The sequence below is a fragment of the Oncorhynchus keta genome, chromosome 20, assembly GCF_023373465.1.
Source record: "Oncorhynchus keta strain PuntledgeMale-10-30-2019 chromosome 20, Oket_V2, whole genome shotgun sequence".
Classification (NCBI taxonomy): domain Eukaryota; kingdom Metazoa; phylum Chordata; class Actinopteri; order Salmoniformes; family Salmonidae; genus Oncorhynchus; species Oncorhynchus keta.
The window spans coordinates 29,481,894-29,496,235 of NC_068440.1; the positions used below are offsets into that span (position 1 = coordinate 29,481,894).

At 42.0% G+C, this 14,342-nt stretch overlaps 1 protein-coding gene across 1 annotated transcript; it reads left to right on the top strand.

The window, feature by feature from the left end:
• Nucleotides 1-13,233: 13,233 nt before the first annotated feature.
• On the top strand, nucleotides 13,234-14,075 carry nanos2 (nanos homolog 2). Its single transcript, XM_035794838.2, has one exon. It carries the CDS (start codon nucleotides 13,397-13,399, stop codon nucleotides 13,910-13,912), a length of 516 nt encoding a protein of 171 aa, XP_035650731.1. The 5' UTR covers nucleotides 13,234-13,396; the 3' UTR covers nucleotides 13,913-14,075.
• Nucleotides 14,076-14,342: the final 267 nt, after the last annotated feature.

The window sequence follows — 14,342 nt, forward strand, 5'->3', positions numbered from 1 at the left end:
CGCGGCCGAAGCAATTGCGCACGCTTTGCACTGTCGATTCAAGATCATATATTCAGAAAAAATGTTTGATGCTTAAGCGTGTGGTTATAAATCATACGAAAAAGTTATATTGTGTATTTTAGTACCGGAGTGCCTTGAGGTCAGATGAAAGTCCACTTGTGGGTCTTGAAAGGCTTGTAAATAAAACATAGCCTAACGATAGGCCTAATGATAATGACAAGGATAATAAGACAAACTGTTGATTTTTATCTCGGTCGGAAATCATGGAGCAGACCTATTTCAATCAGTTTTTCATGACTGAATATATACAATTATGAGCCTCTCCTGCTTTCCACAACAACTGGTCTAAGACGGATAGTTGTATTTTACTGTAATTTATACGGAGACATCTGATACGGAATTCTGTCTTAAATCATTTATATGGTTCCACCTTCATGGACTAAGTCAGCCATGGAGACACGCGGCCTACATCGGCCCTAATACCGGTATGTGTCCGGTTGCTTGTACTGTAATATGATAAGTTGTCAAATGTGATGTGACTGGCCAGCTGTCATTTTGTTCTCGGACTTGTCACCTCCTCCACTACCTGAACGCAATAGCGTGAATTGCCAATGGACTCTCCAGCCCCAAAAATAACATAGCCATCTCCTTGGTCACTATTACGGGCACCAACCTGATAGAGCGACTTTGCCCTGTCTCTGTGTGGATCACTCACTATTTTATTCATTTATGCCCACACGCCCTTTACAGCCCGGAGCGGAGCCGCCGTAGGGTCAGTTTCGGGTTTCAGCGGCCACACAATGGAGACGCTATCTGTTGAGTCCCCTTTTTGTCTCCGTTCTGTGCAGCATGCTGACTGATCAGAATCCCCTTACATGTTGACTAAGAAAACGTACAGGGTCTCTGGTAAATCCTCATCAATAGGTTGTCCTTAATCCCTTATGTGCATATCTCTGTGTTTATAGGCCTATATCATAAACATAGGCTATACGTTTGGGAGTGTGCCAAATAGACCCAGAAAAATGTAATACATAGGCCTACATACACACAGAGTGTACAAAACATTAGAAACACCTTCCTAATATTGAGTTGCACCCTCTTGTGTCCTCAGAAGAGCATCAGTTCGTTGGGGCATGGACTCCAGGTGTCGAAAGCGTTCAACAGGAATGTTGGCCCATGTTGACTCCAACGCTTCCCACGGCTGGATATCCTTTGGGTGGTGGACCATTCGTGTGAAAAACTCAGCAGCGTTGCCGTTCTTGACACACTCAAAACACTGCGCCTGGCACCTACTACCATACCCCATTCAAAGGCACTTAAATATTTTGTCTTGCCCATTCACCATCTACATGGCACACACACAATCTATGTCTCAGTTGACTCGAGGCTTAAAAATCCTTCATTAACCTGTGTCCTCTCCTTGATCTAATTTAACAGGTGACATCAGTAAGGGATTATAGTGTTTACCTGGATTCACCTGGTCAGTCTGTCATTGAAAGAGTCGGTGTTCCTAATGTTTTGTACACTCAGTGTCGATACAGGTCCTATTATGAATGATGGATGTAGGCTGCTTAATGTAGCTTAATGTAGCTTAAACTGAAAATATATATAAACACAACATGCAACAATTTTAAAGATTTGTGAGTTACAGTTAATAAGGAAATCAGTCAATAAAATACATTCATTAGGCCCTAATCTATGGATTTTACGACTGGAAATACCTTAACAGATACCTTAAAAAAGGTAAAGGGTAGGGGCGTGGATGAGAAAACCATTCAGTATCTGGTGTGACAACCAATTGCCTCATGCAGTGTTTCATCTCCTTCAACTCTATGCGATCAGGCTGTTGACTGTGGAATGTTGCCCAACTCCTCTTCAATAGCTGTGCAAAATTACTGGATATTGGCAGGAACTGGAACACGCTATCGTACACATCGATCCAGAACATCCCAAATATTCTCAATGGATTACTTGTCTGGTGAGTATGCAGGCCATGGAAGAACTGGGACATTTTCAGCTTCCAGGAATTGTTTACAGATCCGTGCGACATGAAACATGAGGTGATGGCGGCTAATGAATGGCACGACAATGGGCCTCAGAATCTCATCACAGTATCTCTGTGCATTCAAATTGTCATTGATAAAATGCAATTGTGTTCGTTGTCAGTAGTTTACTCCTGCCCATACCATAACCCCACCACCACCATGGGGCACTCTTCACAACGTTGACATCAGCAAAGCGCTTGCCCACACAATGTCATACACACACAGTACAGTTTGAACGGATTAATTTGTGAAGAGCACACTTCTCCAGCTTGCTAGTGGCCATCGAAGGTGAGCATTTGCCCACTGAAGTCAGTTACGAAGTCGAACTGCAGCCAGGCCAAGAACCTGGTAAGGATGATGAGCACACAGATGAACTTCCCTGAGATGATTTGTGACAGTTAACGCAGAAATTGTTTGGTTGTGCAAACCCACACTCACAGTTTCATCAGCTGCCCGGGTGGCTGGTCTCAAACGATCCCGAAGTGTGGCTGGTAGTAAGTACTGCCAAATTATCTAAAACGGCATTGGAAAGCAGTTTATGGTAGAGAAATTAACATTAAATTATCTGGGAACAGCTCTGGTGGTTCCCTCAAAACTCGAGACATCTGTAGCATTGTGTTGTTTGACAACTGCACATTTAAGAGTGGACTTTAAAATCATGCTTTTTAATCAGCTTCTTGATATGCCACATCTGTCAGGTGGATGGATTATCTTGGCAAAGGAGAAATGCTCACTAGCAGGGATGTAAATACATTTATGCACATTTGAGAGAAATATGCTTTCTTTGCGTACGGAACATTTCTGGGATCTTTTATTTCAGCTCATGAAACATGGGACCAGCACTTTACATGTTGCGTTTACATTTTTCTTCAGTATAAATAACATTTGGGAATTCCATTACAAATTTTATTCAGCATTCTACTTAAAGTGCAGTATCATGATGGGCAACCCACTTGATTAAGCGCTATGGGGATGGTCATTGGTCATGTTTGGAAAATTGAAAAGTAATATTAGAAAACTGTTAAATGCTTAACCTGCTGTGCAGGGTTGGGTAGGTTACTTTCTAAATGTAATCTGTTACTAGTTACCTGTACAAAATTCTAATCAGTAATGTAACTTTTGGATTACCCAAACTCAGTAAAGTAATCTGATTACTTTCCCCTTAAGAGGCATTGGAAGAAGAGAAAAAAAGAACCATCAAACAAATGTAATGTTATCATAGTTGTCTCTGACTTCTGGTCAAACTCGCTCAGGTGGAACAAACTTAAACTTTAGTCTTTTTTCAATGCTGAATTGAATGTCATTGAGAAAACAGAAAGTTGTCCAGATGTATTATTTCGCAAACATTCTTTCTAAATTGAAAAGTAATTCAAGAAGTAATAATTTACTTAATGAAATGTATCCGTAATGATTACAATATTTTTTGCTGGTAACGTAACTGATTACAGTAGGCTGGGTTTCACAAAAGCATCGTAGCACTAAGATCATCTTTTGCCAATTTAGTTTCAATGGAATTAAGATGATCTTAACGCGGCAGGTAGCCTCGTTGGGCCAGTAACCGAAAGGTTGCTTGATCAAATCCCCAAGTTGACAAGGTACAAAATCTGTCGTTCTGCCCCCGAACAAGGCAGTTAACCTACTGTTCCTAGGCTGTCAGTGTAAATAAGAATTTGTACTTAACGGACTTGCCTGGTTAAATAAAAATTTAATTTACACAAATTATTTTTCACCACTTGAAAAACACAGCACACCTGTCAAGTATATAAAGCCCAAAGGTCATGGGTCATTTGAGAATAGCTGAATTCTACACACAGTCAACCCACGGTTGTCCTCAATCAAACACACCCATTTCTCTCTCTCATATTTACAGTCTTCGAGAGAGCAAGAAAGAGGGGGGGGGTGGGACTTGAAATTCAAACTGACACAGAACATATTACAACATTTTTATTTACATAAGAACAGATACAATTTAAACATTGAATGTGACTGCCTGATGCATCGTACCACCACACCTTACATGCCAATTTAGTGACTGTCTCATAATGAGCATTAAAAGTAATAACTCCGACTTTTTAGACACCCTACTGGAAACACCAATACACTCTTACATACACTGCCGGTCAAAAGTTTTAGAACACCTACCTACTCATTCAAGGGTTTTTCTTTATTTTGACTATTTTCTACATGGTAGAATAGTGAAAACATTCAAACTATTATATAACACATACAGAATCATTTAGTAACCAAAAAAGTGTTAAACAAATCCAAAAATAATTTTATATTTGAGATTGTTCAAATAGTCACCCTTTGCCTTGACTCTTGGCATTCTCTCAACCGCTTCATGAGGTAGTCACCCGGAATGCATTTCAGTTCACAGGTGTGCCTTAAAAGTTCATTTGTGGAATTTCTTTCCTTCTTAAGCGTTTGAGCCAAGATATCCCAATTTGGTAAAAATACCAAGTCCATATTATGGCAAGAACAGCTCAAATAAGCAAAGAGAAATTACAGTCCATCATCACTTTAAAACCTCTTTGGGCTAGGTGGGACGCTAGCATCACACCTCGACAACATCCGATGAAATTGCAGAGCACGAAATTCAAAATACAAAAATCGTAATACTAAACATTCATGAAAATACAAGTGTCTTGCATTGTATAAAAGCTTAACTTCTTGTTAATCCAACGTTATCCGCGTTATCAGATTTCAAAAAGGCATTACGGCAAAGCATGCCATGCGATTATCTGAGGACAGCGCCCCGCATACACCAGAATTAAAAACATTTTTCACACCAGCAGAGTCACAAAAATCAGAGATAGCGATAAAATAAATCCCTTACCTTTGAAGATCTTCCTCTGTTTGCAATCCCAAGGGTCCCAGCTACACAAGAAATTGTCGTTTTTTTCGATAAAGTCCTTCTTTATATCTAAAAGAAGTCCGTTTAGTCAGCGCGTTTGATTTAGTAATCCACCGTTCCACATGCAGACAAAGGAATCCCAAAAGTTAACGGTCAAACAACGTTTCTAATCAATCTACAGGTACCCTAATATGTAAATAAACTATACAATTTAAGACGGAATGAAGTATGTTCAATACCAGAGACAAATAACAAAGTGTGCAGCCTCATCCATGTGCACCACAAGACTACAGTCCATTTTAAATCTTTTTTATTTCACCTTTATTTAACCAGGTAGGCTAGTTGAGAACAAGTTCTCATTTGCAACTGCGACCTGGCCAAGATAAAGCATAGCAGTGTGAACAGACAACACAGAGTTACACATGGAGTAAAAAATTAACAAGTCAATAACACAGTAGAAAAAAAAGAGAGTCTATATACATTGTGTGCAAAAGGCATGAGGAGGTAGGCGAATAATTACAATTTTGCAGATTAACACTGGAGTGATAAATGATCAGATGGTCATGTACAGGTAGAGATATTGGTGTGCAAAAGAGCAGAAAAGTAAATAAATAAAAACAGTATGGGGATGAGGTAGGTAAAAATGGGTGGGCTATTTACCGATGGACTATGTACAGCAGCAGCGATCGGTTAGCTGCTCAGATAGCAGATGTTTGAAGTTGGTGAGGGAGATAAAAGTCTCCAACTTCAGCGATTTTTGCAATTCGTTCCAGTCACAGGCAGCAGAAAACTGGAACGAAAGGCGGCCAAATGAGGTGTTGGCTTTAGGGATGATCAGTGAGATACACCTGCTGGAGCGCGCGCTACGGGTGGGTGTTGCCATCGTGACCAGTGAACTGAGATAAGGCGGAGCTTTACCTAGTATGGACTTGTAGATGACCTGGGGCCAGTGGATCTGGCGACGAATATGTAGCGAGGGCCAGCCGACTAGAGCATACAAGTCGCAGTGGTGGGTGGTATAAGGTGCTTTAGTGACAAAACGGATGGCACTGTGATAAACTGCATCCAGTTTGCTGAGTAGAGTGTTGGAAGCTATTTTGTAGATTATAGCTTCCTAATGAGAGACACCTTGAAAAACTAGAACTACTTGCTAATTTTTCAAAAAACAATCCTGAAACCCTTTCAAAAGACTGTTGACATCTAGTGGAAGCCATAGGAACTGCAATCTGGGAGGAATTCCTTTGAATATCCCATAGACAAGCATTGAAATGGCCTGTGACCTCAAAAAAAAAATTCCGGATGGATTCTCCTCGGGTTTTCACCTGCCATATCAGTTCTGTTATACTCAGACATTATTTTAACAGTTTTAGAAACTTCAGAGTGTTTTCTATCCAATGGTACCAATTATATGCATATCCTAGCTTCTGGGCCTGAGTAACAGGCAGTTTACTTTGGGCACGTCAGTCATCCGAACTTCCGAATTCTGCCCCCTAGCCCAAAGAGGTTTAAGACATGAAGGTCAGTCAATACACAAAATTTCAACAACTTCGAAATTTCTTCAAGTGCAGTCGCATAAGGCTCTCATAAGGACCGCCACAGGAATAGAAGACCCAGAGTTACCTCTGCTACAGAGGATAAGTTCATTAGAGTTACCAGCCTCAGAAATTGCAGCCCAAATAACTGCTTCACAGAGTACAAGTAACAGACATCCCAACATCAACTGTTCAGAGGAGACTGCGTGAATCAGGCCTTCATGGTGGAATTACTGCAAAGATACCACTACTAAAGGACAGCAATAATAAGAAGATAATTGCTTGGGCCAAGAAACACGAGCAATAGACATTAGACTGGTGGAAATGTGTCCTTCGTTCTGGAGTCCAAATGTGCGATTTTTGGTCCCAACCGTCGTGTCTTTGTGAGATGCAGTGTGGGTGAACGGATGATCTCCGCATGTGTATTTCCCACCACAAAGCATGGAGGTGGTGTGATGTTGCTTTTCTGGTAAAACTGTCTGTGATTTGTTTAGAATTCAAAGTAGACTAAACCAGCATGGCTACCACAGCATTCTGCAGCGATACGCCATCCCATCTGGTTTGGGCTACGTGGGACTATCATTTGTTTTTCAACAGGACAATGACCCAACACACATCCAGGCTGTGTAAGGGCTATTTGACCAAGAAGAAGAGTGATGGAGTGCTGCATCAGATGACCTAGCCTCCACCATCACTCGACTTCATTCCAATTGAGATGGTTTGGGATGAGTCGGACCGCAGAGTGAAAGAAAAGCAGCCAAGAAGTGCTCAGCATATGTGGGAACTCCTTCTATACTGTTGGAATAGCATTCCAGGTGAAGCTGGTTGAGAGAATGCCAAGAGTGCGCAAAGCTGTCATCAAGGCAAAGGGTGGCTATTTGAAGAAACTCAAATGTTTGTTTAACACTTTTTGGGTTATTTCATGAATCCATGTGTTATTTCATAGTGTTGATGTCTTCACTATTATTCTACAATGCAGAAAAAAAAACACAAAAAAAACTTGAATTAGTAGGTGTTCTTTTGACTGGTATGTGTAACACCAAAAACCTGTAAATTTGCGATACTGAACAGTGCCGAAGAGTACTTCAATTCCATGGAAACACCACCATCTTGTGTTCAAAACAGCTTTCAATTCAACGTTCATCATGGCGACATTAAGTAGGGGGGGGAAATCCCTTAACCTTTATAAATTAATGGAAAATAAATCTCATTATTTATTTTTTGGTTAATTTACAATATTTTTATTATAATAATGACCCTCTCCCTCTCTTCCTCTCATTCCCCCTTTCCTCTTCCTAGTACTTCAACCCTATGTTCCATTTTCTACTTCCCTCATTTTATCCATCCTTCCGTTCTCAGACACACTAGGCTCTAATACATAAGATGCTCCCAGGCAGGTACGAGACATTTCCACAGTTTGCTCAGTCTGTTGAAACGTGGAGTCATTTCTCCATCTCCAGAGAGGCTAAGAGAAGCTGCCCACTGACCCCACTTCCACTCTCCCTGACCCCTCCACTCCCTCCATCCCCTCCTCCTTGGGTCTGATTGGGTCGGTATCCAGGGGGTCCTGCAGGATCCCTGTCGGGCTGGGTGTGGTCTCAGAGGCCTGGAGGACCTCCACAGGGGTGACTACGTCCCCCTCTCCGGTTTTCCCTGCAGTGTCTGGGCCACGGACACCAGCTGACTTAGTCCTCGGGCTCACCTTCAGCTCCCCATCTTTGACCTGAAAGAGAAAACAAAGAAATGAAGTGAGTGATGAGAGAGTATGTGTGTAGTCTGAAGCTGGCTATGAGCACAGGTCATATTCAAAGCAAATATAGTTCAAGTTGGTCCCAGTTTAACCCCCTAAACCCAGTTTTCCCCTATTCCCTCAACTAATATTGATATTTTTCACTTCATAATCACTAGCTCTTCATAGGCCACTTATCTTATTCCTCAGCTTGTTAATTCTCTCCTTGGCCTGCCTCATCCTCTCCTCCATGTCCTCTTTGCTGGTGACAGACTGGTCCCTCCTGACCTTCACAGACTCCAGGTGACAGTGTCTCTGTCAATCGGACACACACACACACACACACACACACACACACACACACACACACACACACACACACACACACACACACACACACACACACACACACAGCAATTAAACCATGAGTGAATACACACTCCAACAACAGATATTAGGCAGACACTCATATACTGTAGTTAGTGTAATTAACAAAAAAAATAGGATCTCTTCAATAGTGTTACTGTCCTTGGCATATTCAATCAGCTATGCACTCACTTACCATAAAATGGCAGCAGTTTTATAAATAATCAGAACACTAATCAAGAGACTACCCAACCAAGCCCCAGTCTTAAAATGACAAGAGATTATGGAACTCATCCTCTCACTGAATGTCCCCACTTTACTGGGGGCTGTACCCAGGAAACTACCACCACTAGCAGGAGTGTGTGTTTGATTCTGACACCACTATAAAGGTCTGAGGATACAAAAGGTTACACTTTGCTCTGTCCCACCAGTAGCCCTGGCCGGTACCCACCATGTTGTATGCCTCCCCGCTGGCCCACTCCCTGGGCTGGGCAGGTATGATGCCTTGGCTAAGTAGCTGCTCCAGAATTTCACTGGACCTGGGTCTCTCACCACTCTCATGAACCAGGCTAGGGATGTGGGCTAGGAGTGGGAAACACACAAGGTCTCTGACAAGCATACACTCTTTAACTCTCTCTCTTTTACACACACACTAGTGGTGGTAGTTTCCTGGGTACAGCCCTTGGTAAGGTGGGGACCTCTCCAGTGTACAGGACCACTCCACTGTCTGTGGTGAACTTTACACTGCAGAGCCGCCCCTACTACCTTGTCTACTCCCTGTGTCATCCTGTTGGGAGAAATTACAAAGTCACTTATATGAGTTAAATACACAGTGGCAATGTCCTAAATGTGCTTAAAAATATACACTGAACAAAAATAACAACAACATGCAACAATTAACGATTTAACTGAGTTACAGTTCATATAAGGAAATCAGTCAATTGAAATAGGCCCTAATCTCTGGACTTCACATGACTGGTTAGTGGCGCAGCCATGGGTGTGCCAGGGAGGGAATAGGCCAACCCACTGGAGAGCCAGGCCCAGCCAATCCGAATAAGTTTTTCCCCACTAAAAGGGCTTTATTACAAACAGAAATATTCCTCAGTTTCCTCAGCTGTCCGGGTGGCTGGTCTAAGACGATCCTGCAGGTGAAGAAGCCAAATGTGGAGGTCCTGGGCTGTTCTGGTTACATGTGATCTGCGGTTGTGAGGCTGGTTGGACGTACTGCCAAATTCTTTAAAACGAAGTTGGAGGCAGATTATGGTAGAGAAATGTAATATTAAATGATCTGGCAACAGCTTTGGTAGACATTACTGGAGCCAGCATGCCAATTGCACACTCCCTCAAAAATTGAGACATCTGTGGCATTGTGTTGTGTAACAAAACTGCACATTTTAGAGTGGCCTTTTATTGTCCCCAGCACAAGGTGCACCTGCTTCTTGATCTGTCACACCTGTCAGGTGGATGGATTATCTTGGCAAAGAACAAATGCTCACTAACAGGGATGTAAGCAAATTTGTGCACAAAATTTGAGAGGAATAAGCTTTTTGGCATATGGAACATTTCTGGGATGTTTTATTTCAGCTCATGAAACCAACACTTTACATGTTGCATTTATATTTTTTTCAGTATAAAATGTTGCCTATTACTATATTAGATCAAGCATTAAAAGGCATGTAATCTGCATTGTTCAATGGTAGCCGAATAGTTTGGTTGATTTTAGAAGTATCATGACAGCGCAAAGGATAGCCTGCGACTCAATGGAGGTAGCCTACCACGATTCTTGAGCTGCCGCATCCCATATCTACTTCTAAAAATAAGGCTTTCGGTTACAGATGTTCTCCAGTTTGAGAATTTCGCGGGATATTGACACATAAGGACCCTCTCAAGCAGTCGGGTTCCTTCACACTTTCCAAGAGAGCGCGACCCATGTCGCGTTACCATGGCACGTTGCTACAATACATCTGACCCGGTTTAAAGCCAGTAGGTGTCAGGGTCACTGCAAAACAACAGCCAATCTATTGTCCTTAATATAAATCCCCTTCCAAGTCGTTATTAGTCTTCGTAGGGGCCCCTGACTCCAACCAATTACTTAACATGAAATTTAAAATCACACATACAAGAAAAAAAATATTTTATGAAAAAAAAAAATGTAATATATGCTCTGGGAGGAGAAAGCAGAACATGGAGTTCCTGTGTTGGAAGTGACAATGGTGGTTCCACACGGGCAGGAGACGCAGACAAACCTGTCGATGTCCAACGCATGGCTCTTAGCCTCATATACATGGCCTCCAGAGTTTTCCTGTATGTCAGGTTACAGATAACACACTTAAAATGCTCAATAGCTATGTTGATGTAGTCATGTCAACTTTTATCAAGACAAAATAAAATCTTGATAGTATTTCATACCCACAACCACAAGGAGGCGATATTGAGGTGTGCGGTGTTGCTCTCATAGAACAGTCACTGTTAGTTCCAGAGGAGGTACCCTTTAGCAGACTAATTTGTCGTCTTCACTACTGCCGAGGGATAACTCACAAAGAGGAGTAGTTTCTTCTCAGGTTCTTGGTCTCCTGCAGAAGACTAATGTGGGGCTGGAGGGGTAGAAGCACTGGGTCAGGGCAGCCACACATACATACTGACAACAATTAACATTGTATTGTTACCATGAAACTATAAAAGGATGAGAGAAGGCATGTGACATACAGACAAGACAGACAGGCAGGCTGACTAGCAGGCTAGACAGGGACAGACATGCAGGAAAGACAGACCTGGTCCATGCAGAGCTCATAGTTGGCCCTTTGGGCCAGGACATCCAGCTGGGTGTGGGCCAGCTGTTGCTCAGAGTTCATGACCCATCTCCTTGACCAGGCCCACCAGTGTCCGTCACCTGGGGACAGTTCAAAGGTCAGTCAACTTATATCATCAGCATCACTAAGGCTACTAAGCACAAGAAAATATTGTTTTACATGACTATCCTTTTCAACCTTCTGTTTTATAGACCTTGCACAACGGAATTAAGTGGAATTCTTATGTGGATTTCTTATGTAGAACTCTTTAGGTCTCTGTCAGGCTTACAGCACGTTTCACAACAGTGTCAATATTTACAGAAATGCCAAGTGATCACAAGGCAGGTCCAAACTGTACGGCAGATGAATGAACAACACGGCTAGGATCAGGATATCTGAACACCTGCCGTTTCTCCCACTCCAGAGTATCCCTGTCCCCAGCACAAGGTGCACCTGTGTAATGATCATGCTGTTTAAACAGCTTCTTGATATGCCACACCTGTCAGGTGGATGGACAATCTTGGCAAAGGAGAAATGCAGACTAACAGGGATGTAAACACATTTGTGCACAAAATTGGAAGATAAATGATCTTTTGTGCATATGGAATATTTCTGGGATCTATTATTTCAGCTCATAAAAACACGAGACACACACGTTACATGTTGCATTTATATTTTGTTCAGTAATATCTTGCATTTTTCAAATTCTACCAACTGGACAATTATTGACTTGTAGCTAATAGGTTGTAATTTTTATGCGATTTGTACCAACACTGGCTTCTTAATGTCCACTTCTTAATGTCCACTTGAAATACATTATTTTTCATCAGATGTCACAGTCCATGCCTAAAATTATATTAAGCCTTTACTAACAGGAGAATGCATCAAACCACTTCCAAAATAAATCACTTACAACATGAATTCAAAATTATAAAAATGACATAAGTATATAGCAAAGAGCTTGAACGTGGAGCAGCTTATAAGCAAAGAAAAAAGTGATATGTGGCAAACTTCAAAACTCTTCAGAATCACTTGGAATCCTCCACTGGAACTATACAGTCTGTGACAAAACCATTTCTGACATCCCAAGTAAGCCAGTAAACATATTGTATGTTGAAAACAGAATGGTGCAGGGTCACAACAGAGTACAATGTTTGCATTTGTACTGGCGCCTATCAATGATTTTATAACATTGTCATGTTTTTCTCAATGCACATGGTCAACTGTGTCAATGTAAGGAACACATGCAGCTGGTGGAGAACACAGGAGGGTTTGCATGCATGCAGTCAAAACGCTAAGGAGACTAAATGTGATACTATGTTTCTGGCCAGACCAGTCTAGTCATCCTCCGTCTAGACATAAGGCTCCATGTACAGCTGCAAAACCAAATCAAGAAGATAACCATTGACCTTTAAAGCTTAAACCCTCAGGGCCTTATGGATCAATCTATTCATATAGCTGACATATCAACACATTTGCTGTAATAATCAGGAATTCCAGCACCAATGCAGTTGAAGCGGGGTGTGGGCCAGGATTTTCTACACAATGTTGGCTTTAAATGCATAAGACTATAGGTTATTGTTCATACAACTTTGAATTAAGGAGAATATGAATGCGAATTGACAAAAGGGACCACTGAAATCCGATTTTACCTGTTCTACCAAAACCCTAATAAGCTACACAATATGGGCATAAAATGGTCCTACAGATATACATTTAAAATCTGCATACAAGCTTCCTCGTTTGGTGTACAGTGTTAAAAATCTGTGTTCAAACACTGCAGAACTATAAAGAGAGAGTATGGCAACAAACATAATTACCTTTAATTCTCTGACAGACAGCTCAACCTCTACTCAAGTGTTGTTTGAAAAGGTTACTTGTCAAAACAATAACTGCACGTGGCAATGTTTACCACCTGGCTGGGGGCAGTCCCCTGGGACAGACAACACACTTCGCAAGCATACCGCCCCTCCGACTAGACAGACAAGCTACATTCCTAAAATGTTTGCCCCGGGCCACTATAAATTGCTGGAATGCGTCCAGGCCACAAACATTATTGATGCAGTTCCAGACGCCTGTACATGATTTCCGGAAAGATTTCAACAAAGCAAAGAAACCTAATGGCTGAGAGCAGCCTCGCCCCAACGCATTATTTCGACATGTGGCATGACTATATGAACCTAGGGAGGCTGCTGGAGAAACTTTGTGACGTCGCAGATCGGACAGCCACCACCTGTACCCAGCTAAAGGAGCACGTGCCGGACACAGAAGACCACCAGACCGGTCGCCAGGAGCAACAATGGTTTCGTCTGAATTCGATCGGGACTGAGAGTCTGAGTTCTGCAAGCAGCATTTCAGGCAACACGAGCCACAGCCTGGGTTCCGGTGATTACTGTGGCTTCTGCAAGCAAAATGGAGAAACGGCAGAGATCTACCGGAGCCACAAACTGAAATCCAAAGACAGCAAAGTCATCTGCCCCATTCTGAGGAGCTACATTTGTCCTATGTGTGGCGGCACCGGAGACAAAGCTCACACGCGCCGGTACTGCCCACAGCGCAACGGCGTGGTGCCGAAATACCGGGGGACTGTGGAGTAGAAAACAGGAGGAAAATCAATCTGTAAATATTTATGGAGAAAATATATCCAACGTTCTCGTTCAGTTAGATAGACCTATTGTTACCATATATATTTTTTACAAAGTGGCTAATGCGCCTTTGATGTTCTGCTATGAATAAAAATAAACCTATTTTCGTACATAACTGAAACTTTTTGTTCACGTTCTCCTTCCTCAATTCTGGTATATGACATGTTATAAAACTAAATCATTTCATATTCACCCTTCATTTAAATAGGCAAGTCAGTTAAGAACAAATTCTTATTTACAATTATGCCTACCGGGGAACAGTGGGTTAACTGCCTTGTTCAGTTGGCAGAACAACAGATTTTCAATTTGTCAGTTCGGGGATTCGATCTAGCAACCTTTCGGTTACTGGCCCAACGCTCTAACCACTAGGCTACTATTATTT